Source organism: Bos taurus, chromosome 16 (genome assembly GCF_002263795.3).
Source record: "Bos taurus isolate L1 Dominette 01449 registration number 42190680 breed Hereford chromosome 16, ARS-UCD2.0, whole genome shotgun sequence".
In the NCBI taxonomy this organism is placed as follows: Eukaryota; Metazoa; Chordata; class Mammalia; order Artiodactyla; family Bovidae; genus Bos; species Bos taurus.
In genome coordinates this window covers 27,017,160-27,037,971 of record NC_037343.1, presented here as the reverse complement: position 1 = coordinate 27,037,971, position 20,812 = coordinate 27,017,160, and the positions used below count along the sequence as shown (strand labels likewise).

General features: G+C 47.0%; 1 protein-coding gene across 2 annotated transcripts in view; it reads left to right on the top strand.

The window, feature by feature from the left end:
- CAPN8 (calpain 8) overlaps positions 1-20,812 on the top strand; it is a 68,436-nt gene that overhangs the window by 8,225 nt on the left and 39,399 nt on the right. For both annotated transcript variants that reach the window (NM_001435084.1, NM_001081619.2), the window contains exon 2: positions 601-670. In NM_001435084.1, the coding sequence (NP_001422013.1) occupies positions 601-670 (70 nt within the window). The remainder of the gene's footprint in view (positions 1-600; positions 671-20,812) is intronic.

The following is a 20,812-nucleotide window of genomic DNA, read 5'->3' as shown; positions in this document are numbered from 1 at the left end:
ATAGAGCTCTAGGGCTATGAGCTTGCCTGTGACAAGTGCCACTCTGAGATAGATGAGCAGGGAGGTGGCAGGTGTGGGAATGAGGTTGAGTTCTCTTCTCTGGACAGACACTTCCTGAAGCCCCAGTGTTTCCATCAGCACACAGGGTCCTCATTACTGAGTCAATGAGTGTCCGCAGGGCACAGAGCATTTTCTTAGAGTGTAAACATTAGCCTCATCCTCTCCCTAAAAGTAGGGGTGTTGTCTGAACGGTGAGATCATATTTTATCCCGTCATTATCTCAGCCTTTGCCTTTCTCCTGCCTCCCCCGCCTTCACACCCACACACCCACACCCACACTGTATGTATAGTGATAAAAAGCCTGCTCACGAGGGGACCTGTGGGCTCCAGCTCCTGCTTTGCCACCCCTGGCTGTGTGACTGTGGGCAGCTCTCCTGCCTTCTCTGGGCTTCAGAATCCTCAGTGATAAAATGCGGTACATGCAATAGATGATCCCTTGGGTTTCTTCCATGAATTTTGTGACGATCAAGCCCCTTCACCCTTGGTGCCACCATCACTGGGCATCTTTGTGACTTGTGTTTTGTCCCCGATTGTTTCCAGGAATTGTGCCCCAGCCCTCAGTTTATCGTTGGTGGAGCCACGCGCACAGACATCTGTCAGGGTGCCCTGGGTGAGTCACTGGGGAGAGTCCTATTTGTTTTGGGAGAGGGCAGATGTGTGTGTGATGAGTAACATCAGATTACGCTGTTAGACTTGACCGTCGACATTAGGTCTGTCACTCACCTGTATGGGTCTTTGAGACTGCACTCTCCACTCTGGGTCTGGAATACTGGAACTCCCTTTGGTTCCTTTTAACCAAGAGATTTTCCATATGCTCATTTAACCCTTTTTAATGCTAGAGTCACAAGCTAGGATTATAGGCATATGGTAGATAACTGTGCTCGGAGAAGGGCAATGGCAACCCACTCCAGTATTCTTGCCTGGAGAATCCCAGGGACGGGCGAGCCTGGTGGGCTGCGGTCTCTGGGGTTGCACAGAGTCGGACACGACTGAAGTGACTTAGCAGCAGCAGCAGATAACTGTGCTAGCTGTGTCCTTTTTTTTTTTTTTTTAATATTTATTTATTTGACTGCTTCGGGTTTTAGTTGCAGCATGCTGCACTTTAGCTGTGGCATACAAACTCTTAGTTGCAGCACAGGGATCTAGTTTCCTGACCAGGTATCAGACGTGGGCCTCCTGCACTGGGAATACGAAGTCTTAGCCACTGAACCAGCTGGGGAGTCCCTGTGCTGTGTTTTGATAATAGTTTCCTGTAAATGGACATGATTCGACCTGTGGAGTGGCCACATGTATACAATTAAGCATGCTAAGTTTCTTCAGTCATGTCAGCCTCTTTGTGACCCCTTGGACCACAGCCTGCCCAGGCTCCTCTGTCTGTGAGAGTCTCCAGGTAAGAATACTGGAGTGGGTTGCCATTTCCTCCTCCAGGGGATCTTCTCGACCCAGGGATGGAACCCACGTCCCTTAGGTCTTCTGCATTGCAGGCGGATTCTTCACCACTAGCGCCACCTGCTGTCACAATAGATGCTCTTATCATGAGTAAGAAAACAAAAATCCTAGCTTTGTAGCCAAGCTTTCTTTCCTAGGCCAGGAATCATGGGATTCAGAACCTTCACTTCCCAATCTTCCATATTCCCTCCAAATCAGGCACAGTTAAGTTAGAGGAATAATGTATTTTGTTTTGTTAAATTCTAGCCTTAAGTGTTGGAAACCAAGGTTCTGTTTGATAGCAGATTAGCATTGTTGATCTCATAAGCCCTCCTGATCCCAGGATCTCACGGTTTCTGCATTGAGTTGGACAACACTGACATTTTAGGGACAACATGGCTCTGAATTGAATTCGCCAGCTTTTCAAACGGCCAGCCGGTGACAGCCGCAGGATATAGAACTGGAAACGAAGACAGGAGGAAACAAATCCTGCTTGCTTGAAAGTCAGCCAAACAAACAAAGTCTCCGCGTCCACGTGTCCCCATCGCCCTTTATCTTTCCGGAGATTTCCCCTCTGTCTTTTTTCTCCTTGCACCGCAAACCTGTTCTCTTCAGCCTGCTGGAAACCTTTATGATTTTGAAGATCACTGACATTCATTTTAAATGCTTCCGATGTTCTCTCCTTTAATGAGTATAGCAAATATCCCCTTAGCCAGAGCTCATGGAGCGTGAGTACAAAGCAGTGAGAACCATTCGGGTACCACATCCTCGTGTGCCCCAGGCCCTGAAAGCCACAGCCTCCGTGTCCTCAGCCTTTGAGCGAGGTGAGGGCTCCCAGAGGGGTTGTGTTCTGACCTCTTCTTGTTCTGGTAAGTGTGCTGTGCCTTTTTACTTCAAGTGAAATGTTTAACCTAATATAGCACACATCTCAGGGAAACACAACTTCACATTTACGCTTTTAACAACTTCTTCTTGTAGATGGGTTGACTTTGGAAAAAGGTATTTAGTAAGTATCTTTTAATTGATTGACTTGGAGAGATCCTCCTTTGAATAGTTTTAAGCTTGGAGGAAAGAGAGTTTCCCAAAAGAGGCCAGAGCGTTACCATGGTGAGCGTGTGCTGCTGATGAAGCCTGCGGCTGGAGGAGCAGGAAATGAACCCGACTCCCCGAATCCAACTCACATCAAAGTGCTGGGGCGACGCCGTGGAGGCCGCCCTGGGTTAGCCCGGCGCTGCCTTGGTGGATTTTAATGAACCGAGCGGAAAGGCTTGTTGAGTCCAATTTCCTGAAGGGTGCTTGGTATGGGGCCAGAGGGCCTGTGGACCAGATGGAGCTGCAACAAGCATCGAAGTGGGTACCTTGGCGCTGGGCCTGCAACTTGGCCCCAAGGTGGATGCCCGGGGCTGAATGGCAGCAATCCGTGTGGCCTATGAGACTTGGGCCTGGCGGCTTTAACAGTGGGTGGATCGTGGAGAGATTAAGAGGTGGTGTTATGTGGCACCTGTCAGGGAGTGACAGGAATTAATACTTGCCCAGTGCCTTGCAGGCTTGACAGAGTCCAACACAGCGCAGTGGGGCCTAATGCAGATTTTAAATATTACTGTTACTTTTTTACAGCTTATCTATATAATGAAAATGATGTCCTTTACACAGCTTTGTGTCACTGTAGTTTTACTTTTATTTTCATTACATACTGTTCAAAAATGACAACTGAAAGGTCCAGAGTGAAAATTCGGCTTCCCATATATTTCCATCTATTCTACTGTTTCCTTGCAACCTTTTTAAATTCCATCCAGTATTTCTTTATGCAAATTCAAGCAAATCTTAAAACATAGTCTAATACGTATCTCTTTTTTGCCTTGAAGATAGCATTCAGGAAATACTGTTTGGCACCTTGCCATTATTTGTCATTATTTCACTTAATAAAATGTCTTGGAGATCTTTCCAAGACAGTGTATGAAGGGCTTTGTTCTTGTTTTTTTTTTTCATTTTTATTTTTTTTTGGCTGCACCTCATGCTATGTGGGGAAAGAAATGGCACCCCACTCCAGTACTCTTGCCTGGAAAATCCCATGGACAGAGGAGCCTGGTCGGCTGCAGACCATGGGGTCGCTAGGAGTTGGACACGACTGAGTAACTTCACTTTCACTTTTCACTTTCATGCATTGGAGAAGGAAATGGCAACCCACTCCAGTGTTCTTGCCTGGAGAATCCCAGGGACAGAGGAGCCTGGTGGGCTGCTGTCTATGGGGTGGCACAGAGTCAGACACGACTGATGCGATGCAGCAGCAGCATATATAATCTAGTTCTTAGGAGAGCTTCATGTGAGTTCTCACCCTGTGAGAGTCCTTGGCTCCCACCAGAGTCTGTGCTCGTGTGCAGTCCAGGAGCTAACTTTCTTTGGAGACATCATTATAGGATGAAAGATTGGGAAGTCTGCAATGCTAAAGGTTCAGTTGCTCCAGATAATTACTCACAGTGTCGTATGCATTTTGTTGGGTGACTCAGTCTCTGCCAGAGAACACGGTGGTTTGCCTTCACACATTATCAACTGGGGGTCTGGTGATGAAACAGCCCCTAGACAAAAGGCCTCCTCAGGACTAGTGCACCTTGGTGCACTAAGAAGGGGTCCCCTTCAGCCTCAGCCTTTCCATGCTCCATCTTCCTGGCAGAGCCCACACTCACCAGATCTAGCAAGGGCCACACACTCGGTGTCCCTCCAGTATGAGGGGATCTAGAGGCCTCACTGTGTCATGAGCGAGTAAGTTGTTAAGTGTGAGATTCCCTGTAGGGCACGTCTGTGGTGCCCATTTCCGGCGAAGGCTCATGGTTGGTGCATCACCCAGGGAACAGCAGGCACCTCTCTGGTCCCTCTGCTGTTTGTCCCTGCACTGTCTGTCTCTCTCTTGTTGACCCATGTGTGTCCCTCTGAGGCCACAGAAACAGATCCTGTCCCACCATGAAGTTCATGTTTCTGGCTTCATTCACCTCATGCAATATGTCATGACCATGCACCACGCAGAACTCCTATGGTCACTGGCTTCAGAAGTCCAACTCAGTCAACTTAAGGAAAAGGAAGTTGTTGGCTCATCCCATTGGACCACGGGAAGGGAAGGGCTGCGCTGGCGTGGGGAAGGCTGGGTCCAGGGATCTAGGTGTTCCTGGAGCTCTCTCTGCCTGTCACGTCTCCGCTGGTCTCTGTGTGCCAGCTCCACCCTCTCCCGTGCCAGGCAGGCTCCAAGCAGCAGAAGAGATGACCACTAGGGTTCCAGATGTCAACTTGGTACGATCATGAACCAGCTTTGGTTTAATCCCAGAAAAAGCCTCTGGTCTGGTGGTTGGGTTCTTGGCCCACTCCTTGGGGTCTTTTAGTCGGAGGGGTGAGGGACTCTATGGTTGGTTGGGTCATGGACTTGCTTTTGTGACTGCAGGCCTTCCCCCCAAATACTTCTTGGAAAGGAGGCGGCAGTGGGCCGGCAGGCATCAGGTCTGGCCACACTGCGCTCTCCCCACCCCAGGTCACCCCTGCTTTTCAGACTCATTGGCCCTGCCCTCTTCTCTCCCCTCCCCCAAGCCCTGCCCCTGAATCCACCACCCTGCAGCGCTCTGGGAAATGCTCCTCCCCACCGTTCTCCTCTCTCTCTGGATCTGCCACCAGCAGTACATAGTTCACAGCTGGAGTGCAAAGAGCCCTGCAGGGAGACCTGGGTCTTCACGGTCTGCCTGTGGCCGCACCACCTCAGTTAGCACAGCTGTACAGTGGGGATATAATCAAACCCAGCCTGCCTGGTGGTTGTGATGGGTAGGGAATTGACACGGCTCCTTGTCCTCCCAGCAGTGGGCAGTAAGTGGGGGCGGAAGTGGATGTAATAACCCTGGGTGCCCTGCCTATATGCACCATGGGACTGACTCTCTTCTGCGTCTCTATAATCCACAGTGCCTGGGGGTGTAGCAGGGCTCCATGAATGTTTACTTACATCTGACCTGTTTTCTAAAGCCTTTGCCTTGTATCAGTATTAAATCATGGAAACAGGGTAGCCTAAATCAGAAGCTACTTGTGTTTTTACTTCCTTTATTGCCAATATCACTCTTAGCAATCAGGCTGGATCGGGCATTTGGAATATATTTGGAATAAAAAAATCCCATCCTGAAGTTGACAACATGTCTTTATTTTTCAGTTCAGTTCAAGTCACTCAGTCGTGTCCGACTCTTTGTGACCCCGTGGACTGCAGCACACAGGGCTTCCCTGTCTATCATCAACTCCCAGAGCTTGCTCAAACTCATGTCCATCAAGTTGGTGATCCCATCCAACCATCTCATCCGCTATCGTCCCCTTCTCCTGCCTTCAATCTTTCCCAGCGTCAGGGTCTTTTCCAATGAGTCAGTTCTTCCCATCAGGTGGCCAAAGTATTGGAACTTCAGCTTCAGCATCAGTCCTTCCAATGAATATTCAGGACTGATTTCCTTTAGGATGGACTGGTTGGATCTCCTTGCAGTCCAAGGGACTCTCAAGAGTCTTCTCCAACACGACAGTTCAAAAGCATCAATTCTTAAGTGCTCAGCCTTCTTTATGGTCCAACTCTCATATCCATACATGACTACTGGAAAAACCATAGCTTTGACTAGATGGAACTTTGTTGGCAAAGAAATGTCTCTGCTTTTTAATATGCTGTCTAGGTTGGTTATAGCTTTTCTTCCAAGGAGCAAGCATCTTTTAATTTCATGGCTGCAGTCACCATCTGCAGTGATTTTGAAGCCCAAGAAAATAAAGTTTGTAACTGTTTCCATTGTTTCCCCATCTATTTGCCATGAAGTGAACTGATGGGACCAGATGCCATGATCTTAGTTTTTTGAATGTTGAGCTTTAAGCCAATTTTTTTCACTCTCCTCTTTCACTTTCATCAGGAGGCTTTTCTCTTCCTCTTCACTTTCTGCCCCAACGGTGGTATCATCTGCGTGTCTGAGGTTATTGATATTTCTCCCAGCAATCTTGATTCCAGCTTGTGCTTCATCCAGCCTGGCATTTCACATGATGTACTCTGAATATAGGTTAAATAAGCAGGGTGACCATATACAGCCTTGACGTATTCCTTCCCCAATTTGGAACCAATCTGTTGTTTCATGTCCGGTTCTAACTGTTGCTTCTTGACCTGCATACAGATTTCTCAGGAGGCAGTTCAGGTGGTATGGTATTCCCATCTCTTGAAGAATTTTCCACAGTTGGTTGTGATATACACAGTCAAAGGCTTTGGCATAATCAATAAAGCAGAAGTAGGTGTTTTTTTGGAATTCTCTTGCTTTTTCAGTGATCCAATGGATGTTGGCAATTTGATCTCTGGTTCCTCTGCCTTTCCTAAATCCAGCATGAACATTTGGAAGTTCATGGTTCACGTACTGTTGAAGCCTGACTTGGAGAATTTTGAATACTACTTTCTAGCGTGTGAGATGACTGCAATTGTGCAGTAGTTTGAATATTCTTTGGCATTGCCCTTCTATGGGATTGGAATGAAAATGGACTTTTTCCAGTCCTGTGGCCACTGCTGAGTTTTCCAAATTTGCTGGCGTATTGACTGCAGCACTTTCACAGCATCATCTTTCAGGATTTGAAATAGCTCAACTGGAATACCATCACCTCTACTAGCTTTGTTCGTAGTGATGCTTCCTAAGGCCCACTTGACTTCACATTCCAGGATGCCTGATTCTAGGTGAGTTATCACACTATTGTGGTTATCTAGGTCATGGATATCTTTTTTGTATAGTTCTTTCTGTGTATTCTTGCCACTTCTTCTTAATATCTTCTGCTTCTGTTAGGTCCACACAATTTCTGTCCTTCATTGTGTCCATCTTTGGATGAAATGTTCCCTTGGTGTCTCTAATTTTCTCGAAGAGATCTCTAGTCTTTCCCATTCTGTTGTTTTCCTCTATTTCTTTGCATTGATCACTAAGGAAGGCTTTCTTATCTCTCCTTGCTATTCTTTGGAACTCTGTATTCAAATGGGTATATCTTTCCTTTTCTCCTTTGCCTTTAGCTTCTCTTCTATTCACAGCTATTTGTAAGGCCTCTTCAGACAACCATTTTGCCTTTTTGCGTTTCTTTTTCTTGGGGAAGGTCTCGATCCCTGCCTCCTGTACAATGTCACAAACCTCTGTCCATAGTTCTTCAGGCACTCTGTCTATCAAATCTAATCCCTTGAATCTGTTTGTCACTTCCACTATATAAAGTGTAAGGGATTTGATTTAGGTCGTACCTGAATGGTCTAGTGGTTTTCCCTACTTTCTTCAATTTAAGTCTGAATTTGACAATAAGAAGCTCATGATCTGAACCACAGTCAGCTCCTGGTGGTGTTTTTGCTGGCTGTATAGAGCTTCTCCATCTTCAGCTGAAAAGATATAATCAATCTGATTTCTGTTTTGACCATCTGGTGATGTCCATGTGTAGAGTCTTCTCTTGTGTTGTTGGAAGAGGGTGTTTGCTATGACCAGTGCATTCTCTTGGCAAAACTCTGTTAGCCTTTGCCCTGCTTCATTTTGTATTCCAGGGCCAAATTTGCCTGTTACTCCAGATATCTCTTGACTTTCTACATTTGCATTTCAGTCTTCTATGATGAAAAGGACATCTTTGTTGATGTTAGTTCTAGAAGGTCTTGTATGTCTTCATAGAACTGTTTAACTTCAGCTTTACTGGTTGGGGCATAGGCTTGGATTACTGTGGTATTGAATGGTTTGCCTTGGAATTGAAGAGAGATCATTCTATCATTTTTGAGACTGCAACCAAGTATTGCATTTCAGACTCTTTTGTTGACTATGAGGGCTACTTCATTTCTTCTAAGGGATCGTTGCCCACAGTAGTAGATATAATGGTCATCTGAATTAAATTCACCCATTCCAGTTCACTGATTCCTAAAATGTTGATGTTCACACTTGCCATATCCTGTTTGACCACTTCTAATTTACCTTGATTCATGGACCTAACATTCTAGGTTCCTAGGGAGTATTGTTCTTTATAGCATCGGACTTTACTTCCATCACCAGTCACATCCACAAATGGGCATTGTTTATGCTTTGGCTCCGTCTCTTCATTCTTTCTGGAGTTATTTCTCCACTCTTCTCCAGTAGCATACTGGGCACCTACCGACCTGGGGAGTTCATCTTTCCAGTGTCATATCTTTTTGCCTTTTCATACTGTTTGTGGGGTTCTTAAGGCAAGAATACCAAAGTGGTTTGCCATTCCTTTCTCCAGTGGACCACATTTTGTCAGAACTTTCCCCCATGACCCGTCCGTCTTGGGCGGCCCTACAGGGCCTGGCTCATAGTTTCATTGAGTTAGACAAGACTGTGGTCCATGTGATCAGTTTGATTAGTTTTCTGTGATTGTGGTTTTCATTCTGTCCACCCTCTGATAAGGATAAGAGGCTTATGGAAGCTTCCTGATGGGAGAGACTGACTGTGGGGGAAACTGGGTCTTGTTCTCATGGGTGGGGCCATGCTCAGTAAATCTTTAATCCAATTTTCTGTTGACGGGAAGGGCTGTGTTCCTTCCCTGTTCTTTGACCTGAGACCAAACTGTCCTGGAGGTAATGAAGATAATGGTGACCCCCTTCAAAAGGTCCCAGGCACACACTGCCTCACTCAATGCCCCTGACCCTGCAGCAGGCCACTGCTGACCCATGCCTCTGCTGGAGATTCCTGGACACTCACAGGCAAGTCTGGGTAAATTTTCTGGGGGTTCTCAGTCCCTTTGCTAGATCCCCAGGTTAGGAAATCTGTTGTGGGTTCTAGAACTTTATTAACAGTGCAAGAATTTCTTTGGTATAATTGTTCTGCAGTTTGTGGGTTGTCTTTATTTTTCAAGGATTTCAAAGTTCACGCAAACCAGCTTGTTGGCATTCTCAGATCACCAAAAGTACTTAGGTCCCAGGGACATCAGGAATGACGTTGTCCTAAGGCCCTGTGGTGGCTGTGAGTAAAGGAACATGGGGAGGAAGCCAGCTCCTTCTGCTTTCTAGATCTTGTGGCCCCCAGGAGAGGACTCTGCTCTGAGTCAGCCTGTCTCTCCCAGGCTCAGCAGAACCACGCAGGCCCACCACCCTCCCCATCCTGCATCCTCAAGTGGGGAAACATTGAGTCAGGGTATCACTTATGCCTACAGTTGTCAAAGTGCAACAGGACTTTACGTGTCTTTGGGCATCTTTTGTGCCCTGCTGCTCTCAGGAATGAGGAGCAGGAGATTTTCTTCCTTAACAAAGGAGAGACAGAGACTTGAAGAATTTAGATAGGAATTAGCATGCTTTCTGAATAACAAATGTGAAACTATGTTTATCTAGGCTTTTGATCTAGTGGTGGTTTATTTTCCATTTGGAGCAGGATTAGTGAGGGAGCTAAACTTTCCGTTGAAGGGTTTGGTGAGTATTGGGGTCTCTCTTTTTATCCTGCTATTTTCCACTCTCCGACTTCTCTGTGTGTGTGTGTTCATGTGTTCTTATCTCTTCCTTTCTCTAGTGACTTGGTTTTCCTCTTCACCTTTATGAAATTGATGTCTTTTTCATCTTTGTTGTATTTCTCAAGTAGGGTTTTTATATTTGATATTTTTGTTTCAAAAAAGGAATGACTGGCTGGTTTCACTTGTCTCTATAGACAAAAAAGAGTGAACAGGGACACCTAAATCCAGGCACCTTCTCTGATGCAACCCTTGCATCGATTTTTCTCTGTGAGTCACACTCGCCCCACCAAGAGAGGCCTGCTCTCCTGCAACAGAGGCCAGGCCCCCACAGCCCTCAGCAGTTGGGGCTGATGTCAGTATCTTCACAGGCATTTTTCTTGATACCTTTTGATCTGTAGCATCCTTTGAGGGCTGGGGCAAAGTAAGTCAATTCACTAGTTACTTTTAATGAGAAATCCAGGGAAGCCTCAGAGAACTCAAAGGGACCAGAGCCCCTCATTGGTTCTGGAGAGTACAGGGTTAGACTTCTGCAGATGACAGTAACTTGTAGCCCAGTCATTAAGTGACATGGGGAAGTTTGCTTTTGTTAATGGTCTTCTCCTGCTTTCAGTGATTCCCCTTCTTTGTGAAATATCTTTCCCTCTATTTGATCCCTAGTGCTTACTGTCCTCATGTTTGGTCCCGCTAACACCATTGTCTCATCCACTCTGAGAAAAGGGCCCAGGACAGCCATTTACACTTTAGTATGAATTTGAACCAATGTATTAAGGAGGATTTGTATGTAGAACAGAATCTTAAGAGCATGAAAGAATTGGACTCTTACATCTTTAGTTACACTAACCCTCACTAAGTTATTTCCTTTTGGTATGAATGCAAGCAGTGAAGCACAGTAATAGAAATTATGGATTATATTCATATTACATTACGATTGTTGCAAATATCTCAAAATACCACTTATATTCATCTTACTTCATAATTATGCTATTTATTAGACCCCACTCCAAATCTTTTATATAGAATATTAATAAAGAAGTAGAAACCTTAGTATAATTTTAAAACATATTTCAATAATAGTTTCAATATAGTTTCTGTAGTCCTATATTTTATTTTATCCATTTAGAAATATTATCCTGGGATCAGATCTTGATTTCACTAAACTGCCAAAGGGTCCAGACATAGGAAAGATTAAGAACTCTGCATTACTAGGATATTAGGCTGCTTCTACCAGGAGTAGATTTCTTTTTGCAGCAAAGGGAATTTTGTCAGTGCCCTTCAGTTTTACTAAGAGATGTCCTGACTATCTCTCACTTCTTAAGAGAGATGCAAAAAGTGCAGGCCAGCCAGTGAGTCCCTAGGGAGACCCACTCTTGCCCTGGAGGTTACTAAACTGATAAGGAAGTGGCAAGTGGTACCAGCCGGTGGAGGAAGTGCTTGTCGAGCTCCGCCTTGGCTGAGCAGCCTGAGGTTTGGGTCTGAAAACCCAGTTCAGAGTCTGGCTGACTCCTGCTCAGAGAGGTGGTGGCAGACACATTGGGTCGGCCAGAAAGTTTGTTCAGATATTTCTGTAGCAGCTTACGGAAAACCCCAAACGAACTTTTTGGCCAACCCAATACTTCTGTCCTATATTTTTAGAGGACCATAATTGTAGCGTCATCCACGGACCCAATAGGACCCCCACTGTTAAGGCCCGACTTTGTGCCTCAGGGAACTCCCATCTCTGGGTTAGGTCCCCACATTTCAGACACCACCCCAGGGCCCAAGGACAATTTCCCCATCAGGCACCGGCTGTGAGTCTTGGGTTCCTTCCACCCTCTCTGGCTTCTTAGGGGGCACACCGCTGCCCCCCCAAATGAGGCCGGTCAAAGGGCATCATTCCAGAAGCCCGGGGGCCGGCGGCAGATAGGGTCGTTGACGGAGCACTGAGGATGCTACATTGGGTCCCCAAGCCTGCAGGGAGCCTGTGTGTGCTGTGTGCAGGGGCTCCTCACCGAGAGCAAGCAGCTGAGCTGGAGGCCACCTGGTGCAGGAGCAGGAAGCACGAGGCTACCGGCTGTGCTTGGGCCTCCATGAGGTTTGGTTCAGTCTGGGGGCGTTTACTAGAAGCTTCTGCAGGTGCATCTGAGCTGCAGTCCACAGGTTATACCTTTGGTTCCCACCACCCGCAGGACAGAAACATGGGTCCTCCTTTCCCCTCCTCTGCTCTCTCCTCCCACATGAGGTGGTCCTCCCGGAAGCAACACCATGCCACCTGCTCACTGGAAGGACAGATGCTTCCTTTGTTCTAAGAGGCTGCACTGATTTGAAGACAGAGAACAAGCAGTGTCTCCATTGCCCTGGTTTAAGCCTTTTACAAGCCCTTCCCAGATGCCTGTCTCTTTCAGGGACTTTCTCCTGGCCCTGCCAGTTTCTGTCGCCTCCCTCTTGCCATCTTGCCCTTTTGCCTGCTCCTCTAGGCCAGGAGTAGGTAACAAGAGAGAGCAGTGGTGACTGTGGCAAGCTGGAGACCACACCCTGCACGACAGGGAGCCATCCCCCAGCTTGAACGGGATGGTACCCAAGGAACCAGGAGGCTAACCCCGACTGCCCTACCTTCAAAAGCAGCCCCCTTGTGACTCTCACTCATCCCACCTGGCTTCCTTTTCCTTCATGGCATATATATATGCCACCAGGCACATGGATTTATTTAGCTTGTCTACCCCACTAAAATGGAAACTCCATCACATGGAGGATTTCCACCCCGCCCACTGTTATATCCTTAGGGCCTAGAATATTGCTTGGCACAGAGTAGATGCTTAATGAATATTTGCAGAATGACTACAGGAATTTTGGCTGGATTTGGTAGTTTTTAAGAGAAGCCAGAAATCCGGTTGTTTATGTGAAAGCTCCCAGTTCAGACACGCTCATCACTATGCCGGCCAGCACTGCCCAAGCCCAGCAGATCTGTGAGCCAGTTGTGACTGGTTTATCCTCTTTTCTCTACACTATGGCCCTACTGGGCTCGAGTTATGCCATTGGCCTTTTGGATTTTCTGCATTCTAATCAACTTTTACCCTGCTGAGCCTCTTGAACTGCTGCTCACCGTCCTTACTCTCGTCTTCGAAGAAACCCTATTCTTTTGTAGACCAGCCCCAGGCATGCCTGCCCTGGCTGCTGCTGGAAATTGCTTTCTCTGTGGTCCCCTGCCCAGAGACCTGGCCAGGGTCACCTCTGCCCCTCCTCCTAAGAGCTTTGATTCCTTTCTGTCTCTTTTTCCATCTTTTTGCTCTTTGTCATTGTACTCAGGATGTTTCCCCAGCATAAAAATACCTTGTTTTCTGTTGACAACACCCTACTGGGCTCCAGGCACTTTATATCTGAGCTCACTTACCTGCTCTCTTTTTTTTGTTTGTTTCTTGGCTGTGCTGCATGGCGTGTGGGATCTTAGTTCCCCAACTGGGGATTGAATCTGTGCCCCCTGCAGTGAAAGCACCGTGTCTTAACGACTGGACTATCGGAATATCAGGAAGTCCTTCCACCCTATGTTTTAATATGTGGAAGGCCATCCTCATCTTGTGGAGACTCTCCTTTAGGCTGTGTTTCATGTTTGTCGCACTTTGAGGACCCACAGGTACATTTGAAGCCCAAGGATCCCAGGACCGATCTGGGGGTGCCACACCGTTTACCATCGTTTTTGGAATTAGGCGTTTGATAAGCCATGGACTCTGCTTCAGGCTTCCTAGGTGGCACTAGTGGTAAAGAACCCAATTGCCAATCCAGGAGATGTAAAAAAGCAGGTTCGATCCCTGAGTCAGGAAAATCCCCTGGAGGAGGACGTGGCAACCCACTCCAATATTCTTGCCTGGAGAATCCCATGGACAGAGGAGCCTGGCGGGCTACAGTCCATGGGGTTGCAAAGAGTCGGACACGACTGAAGCGACTTAGCATGCATGCATGCTTATTCTGCCTCAGCACAAACAGTGAAAGATCACTTTTTACCTCATTGTGTTTCAGCCTGGGCCAGAGCTTGTGATGAATCTTTAGCACTTATCTTTTTATTTCTCTCTCCATTGGAACCTGGCTTCTGGCGTTTGAATCCAAAGGGTATTATAATTAAACTCAGTAAGCAAGCCAGTTCCTGGAAACTAGCTCTGAGATGTATTTACATAAGCCCCAAATGTATTTACTTACTGATTTTTTTCCCCTCCTTTGAATCAATTTCATTTTTATAATCTATATAAGAAATTTCCCCTTCTAAATAGCATTTAAGTTATGATTTGAAACAGGGGGTTTGGGGATAGGATGACCTCAAGCAGTGTCATGTTATCAACCTTATTCCTTCAACAATAGAAGAAATTAGATGAGAATTGGCCTGGGGCGGGGCGGGGTGGGGCTCCCTGAACAACTAGAAAGAAATTCTGAAATAATTTAAATAAGTTCCCTCAACTATGAAGAGTTTTCTTTTTTCTTCCCCACTGATCACTTTGAAGGTAAAGCAAGATGGCCTCTGACTCAAAAGATGACCTGCCAACCTTTCCCATTTTCTTCTTCTTTTTTGATGCTGCATTAACTCTCTGGGATGCTCTGAGCTCCTGGAAGCTGAAGACCAATCCCCCCACCCCCATCCCCTTGCCCAGAATTACCCTGTGCCGAATGTAGTGATGGGTTCTGGCTGCCTTGGGTGCCCAGCTCTGCTGTCAGATGTGAAGGCTGCCTTCTGGGTAGTCATGGGAACCAGGAGTGGCGATGCGAGCTGACCTATGGGGGGAGCCGCAGAAGTGGATTATTTAGTGTGCTTTATTATATATACTGCAGCTTGAAAGGAGTGATTTTGAGGATGTAAAAATTATACTTGCCATAAGGAATCACGCCACCATTGTTCAGAAAAATACCGATAGGATTTGGGGGCTAATCCTGGAAAATGTATTGGTGATATTCCTCCCAGGGTTACCCCAGTATCCCACCCCCTGCTTCTGGACATTCAAAATACTAAGGATTGACGTGCTCTGGGATCCTGCTTCTAGAACAATGGTACCTTGCTCTAGCGCAACCATAAAGTGAAGATGTTCCAGTAAGGTGTGCTGCTGCTAAGTCGCATCAGTCTTGTCCGACTCTGTGCGACGCCATAGACAGCAGCCCACCAGGCTCCCCCGTCCCTGGGATTCTCCAGGCAAGAACACTGGAGTGGGTTGCCATTTCCTCCTCCAATGCATGAAAGTGAAAAGTGAAAGTGAAGTCACTCAGTCGTGTCCGACTCCTCGTGACCCCATGGACTGCAAGCCTCTCAAGCTCCTCTGTCCATGGGATTTCCCAGGCACGAGCACTGCAGTGGGGTGCCACGGCCTTCTCCAGTAAGGTGTGCTAGGTTCTTCATTTACAGGCACAGCAGGAGGTGCGGATTAGGTGGCAGATCCAGGGGTGGTTGACAGTGGGATGCTCCCAAGAGTGAAGTGATATATGTCTTAACAGACATTTAAATCTGTCACAATCAGGAAGAACTTTCACAGCTCACTCCTTCATTTTACCCATATTAAGTGTCTTCTTTGAACAAACTGGCACTGTGTCTCCTCTCCCAGTGAGGAGGGCTTCAGGCAACAGAAGGAATATAAGCAAGGGTCCTTTATCTAGGAAAAGCGGGACACCAGGGAGCACTTGAAGGAAAGTGGAGGGGCTGCAGCCCAGACGGAGCAGGGGCACAGAGGCTGGGGGTGGAAAGCAGGGAGCTGCCGGACGGTGCAGGGCCGTGACGCTGGGGGAAGAATTCGGGGCTCTGGTCCTGGGCAGTGGGCCCATGGGGAAGCTTGTCACCAAGGGCAAGTTCCACCAGGTGTGCTGCAGTAGTGGGGAGAGTGGAAACACCCTTCGACAGACGAGCCGCAAGACGAGAAACCCTCATTATATGAGGATGAGCTGTATCAGAAGAGGCCCACCTTCAACGGTAAATAGTGTCTAAAAAGGTTTGGTGTATGCCACTTTGAACAATGATACAAAAAAATTCTGAAAAAATGTTTTCTTAGATTTTTGCAGCTCTCATGCAATAACTGCAGCTTTGTGCTAGATCTTAGAATGAATCAACTGTTGGCTTCTTTTCCCGGCTTGTGTTTTTATTTGATCTACAAGGACGGTCCTTTCATCCTTTTTCTTTCATGGGCCTCACAAATCCAGGTACTTCCAAAAGGCCATGTTAGATCTCCATGACTATAGTTTTCTTTTTTTCTTTTTTAATGTATACAGTTTAATGAGTTTCGAGACAGCATACACCTGTGAAACCATCACCACAATCAAAGTAATATCTCTCACCTCCAAATGTTTCCTCATGTTCCTTTGTTTCATTTTATTGACTTTTCTGGTAAGACCATTTCACATGAGATCTACCTTCTTAAACTGTCAAGTGCACAATAGACTATTGTTAACTGTAGGCACCATATCAGATATAGTATGTCCTGTAGCAGATCTCTAGAATTAATCTTAGACAACTGAAATTTTATACCAATTTAATATCTCTCCACTTCTCCCTTTCAATAGACCTTGGCAGCCACCAAATGGCAAAAATTCAGTCTTTTTAATAGCCGCATAGTATTCCATTGTATGTATCGGCCCCATCATCTTATATCCACTCATCTATTGATAGATATTTAGATTGCTTCAATTGTTGATTTTTTAAAGAAAAATATTATTTATTTATTTGGCTGCACTGGGTCTTAATTGTGGCACACAGAATCTTTAGTTAAGCCATGCAGCATCTAGTTCCTTGGCCAGGGATCAAACCTAGGCCTCCTGCATTCAGAGCTTGGAGTCTTACCTGCAGACCACCCTGGAAGTCCCAGTTGTTGACTTTTGAGGGGTGTGTTTTTTCTGAATAAAAAAAAAAGACAAGGCCATGGGATGTGACACCTTCCACTTCTCCCTTGACTTTTGATGCAGAATCATGGAAACGTTCAAGGCTTCCCCACTTTCCCCAAGGTCCATTTTCAATCCTTTGATGCTTTCACTGTTCCCTTGCAGCGCCCACTGTGCCTGGAACCCCGTCTTCTCTTCCTTAGCTGTCACCGCTGCCACTCTGCCAGGTTCTTTTTGGGTTTGGTTGAGGAACAGGCCTCCAAAGTCACTTTCATCAATTTCATGAAATCCTGCAAATGAGCCTCTTGCCCAGACATCTAGGGCATAACATTTCATATGGTGGGATAATTCCATTTGCTTTGGCTTCTGAGGGCTCCGCGGGGTGTGGGAATGCAGCAGGCTAATCATCTTGCTGGGCTAGACCTGACTCTGACACTGACTGACCTTGAGCTGCTCAGGGCCTCAGTGTTACGAATCTGGAAAGTGGGGACTAGATGCCTGCCTCACCCAGTGCAGAGCTGGAAAGGTTCAAAGGCAGGAAGATACCCTCCTGCTGTGGGGAACACTAACAAGGACGGGGGCACTTATGCGATTTCAGGGAAACTCTTGGAAGATGAAGGGCTGAGTCTGGAATGCCTTTTCCTCTCATTTCCATTTTGTAAGAACTCACAGAAACCATCGGATTAATCTACCTCAGGACGTGGCAGGGTTTATTGGGGACGGGATGTGCACAGTCCTCTAGCCCACAGTACACCCGCAGGTTCCAAGAAGGTGCAGGCACTTGACACGAGATTCACATTGGGAAGTGCTAACGCTGCATGGACCCGGGCAGAGAAGCCGGATGTAGGGCTCATGTCTGCCGTGTGAGTGTGACCTGTTCCCGGACGTGTTTCCTTTGACCCAGGAAAGAGACAGCCGCAGACAGAGCCTGAGAGCCCCCGGCTGCTATTCCAGGAGGCACAGAGGCTTCTGTTTGGCCTTAGAAAGGCCAGTGGAGTCGTCGCATCTGAGCAGAAATGTTGCTTATTGTGGGAGACTTCCTGAAAGTTCATCTCAGGCAGCCTCTCTGGAGTCTCTGGGTTTGGCACTTAGCGCATGTCTGAGATCTAAAGCTGCTTTCATCTTCCTCAGGAGCCCTGCCTAGCGAAGTGGGGGACTACACTTAGTCCAGTTCAGCCTGAAACTTTGTCCAACCCAGTAGTTGAAAGAGCCTTCTTTGGTATAGCTTGTTCCCTTGGGGTAACTGTTTAGCCTTCCAGATCGCTCTCCTCTGCCCTCTCCTTCCCAAGATGGTGATGGAGGCCCAAGATGATGCCAGAGGCCCGGTCGGCTGGGGCCCCGTGTGCAGACTAGCTGTGTCTGCCAGGGTTGCTCAGCCTATTTCCTGCCTGCACTGGCCTCTGCCTTTTTTTTTGTTGAGGTCACAGGGGAGCTTGGGGGATTTTCTGAGAGTCAGCTCATGGCTCACCACATTCTTAATTCTGTGGAGGCTGCCCACTCCCTCTGTGGTGTAGAAGATTCCCCACAGTGGTTTTCTCTGAATCCCAACTGGGGAGGGTCCGAGAGACACTGTCCTCTGGGCTCATCTCACCCCATTCGGGCCCCTGCTCATTGCTCTGGAGTTTTAAAGCCCACCTCTTATTGCTCATCCCTCTCTGCCCTCCCTGAAACTGTATTGGTAAATGGGGTTGGGGTAGAGAAAAGCTGGCTTACCCTCAGGAGACCATTAATCAAGATACTCCAGAGACCCTCAAAAATATGTCTGCTGTTACATGTACATCCGTATGCATCTCTTATATTTTTTATGTCCTGATGTCCTCTCTACCTAACTAGAAGTTGCTATTTATGTTTAAACATCCCTCTTGCTACAAATAAGTTCTTTTTGCTCAAATGATCCTGTACGATAAATTGTGAGACATAAACCCATTTTACAGATTAGAGAACCGCGGATCACAAGAGTTAAAGAATTGCTACACGTTACTTGGCAGGCAAAGTGGGGCCTGAGAATTTAAACCCAGGCTTTCTGAGGGCAAAAGCCATGCTATTTTGACTCCTTTAAGCTTGCTGGCTCCCTGAAGGCAGGGGTCATGTCTTTTACATCTCTCTTGTCCCAGTGTCCTACACCAGCAATGCTTGCTAAGTCCTGGTGAGTGATGGTGACTGACATACAGGACATACTCCCTAAACTTGAGGGAAGGGAACCTCACAGAGATGTTTTCCAAGGAGGGCTGGAGGCAGGTATGAGGTGGGGGAGATATACTAAATGATTCAAAGAGGACTGGAATGTCAATGGAGGGTTCTGGTAGGATGCAGGGGGTGTGAATGTGGCTGATTCATTCATTCCCCTGGTCCTGTGCACCACCAGACCAGCCTGGGCAGGCACTGCTCCAGGGAGGGAGTGATGTGGCTTGGGGGAGCAGGGAGCAGTTGACAATAATGTCAGAGTAAACAGGACCCCTGAGGATGCCAAAAGACCCTTGCAGAGCTGGAGCCAGACTCTCCTGGGCTGGCAGGCATCTGTGATCCTGGGCCAACCCTAGAAAGGGGGTTGGAGGCTAGGATGGAGGCTGGCCACCGAGGCTGCAGAGAGGGGGTGAGGGGACCCAGAGGCACTGATGTCGTGCAAGTTCAGGAATGTCTAGCTTTGCCTTGGCCTGCAACAGTGAAGGTTGGCGTCTGTATGATTTGCAGAAAAGAAGAATGGTAGAATGATATAGCTCAGGAGGTCTGCAAGAGGTCAAACAGTCACTCTTCCAAATCCAGGTAGAGGGGCCTAAGTCTAATCATGCTACACCTGGGATCCTGAGATGAGCAAAGGCTGGAAGCAGGCTAAGATGACACCCTACTCTGGCTTGGGTGCCAACCTTGAGGAGCAAGTCAGAGCTTTCCTTTGGGTGTTAACAATTTTCTTTAGTGAAGACAGGTGTGAAAGAAGGAAGGGGGAAGAAGAAAGTGGCTTCCAGAAGACTCTAGGAGTAATGGACTAAGGAAACATCATTATCATTCTCGTCAGTGACATTTTCATACTGAGCCATTGTTGAGAACTGGAGACATATGCAAAGCCATTTTGTCCAACCTTCTCCAACGCAGACTTCCCTCACCCCCCGATTTTGCTGTGGATATTCTGGCTCATGAGGTCTCAATGGGGGTGGGAGATGATCCTCCATCCCCTATCCCAGGGCATGTTGGCAGTGTCTGGAGACATTTTTGGTTGTCCTGCTGGGAGGCAGGTGGTCCTGGCACCTGGTGGGCAGAGCCCAGGGGTACTGTTGAATATCTACAGAGCACAGGATGGCTGGCAACACAGAGCCATCCAGCCAAGTGTCAGCAGTGCTCAGCTAGAGAAACCTGCTCTGGCTGGATATACTATGTTATGGGAGATTTTTTATTTTTAATATTTTTCCTTTAAAAATGTTAAAGTAAGTTGATTTGTAATGTTGTGTTAGTTTCAGTTGTACAACAAAGTGATTCTGTTTGAAGAATCATAAATAATATATATGTATCCTTTTTCAGATTCTTTTCCATTAGGTTGTTAGGTTCCATTATGATGTTGAATATAGTTCTCTGTGCTTCCATTATGTCCTTGTTGTTTATTTTATACATGATAGTGTATATCTGTTAATCCCAAACTTACAGGAGCTTTATTAACTAGGATGCTGTGCTGTGCTTAGTCGCTCAGTCATGTCCGACTCTTTGCAACCCGATGGACTGTAAGCCCATCAGGCTCCTCTGTTCAAGGGGATTCTCCAGGCAAGAATACTAGAGTGAGTTGCCATGCTCTCTTCCAGGGGATCTTCCCAACTCAGGGATTGAACCCAAGTCTCCTGGACTGCAGGTGGATTCTGTGCCATCTGAGCCATCAGGGAAGCCCAAGTATACTGGATTGGGTAACCTATCCCTTCTCCAGGGGATCTTCCTGACCCAGGAATTGAACTGGGGTCTCCTGCATTGCAGGCAGATTCTTTCCCAGCTGAGCTACCGGGGAAGCCCCTATTAACTAGGCTAGTAACTCTAAATTCTCAATCTGATTCTAGTCTTATGCAGCATGAATGTATGCTGTATTATTTCT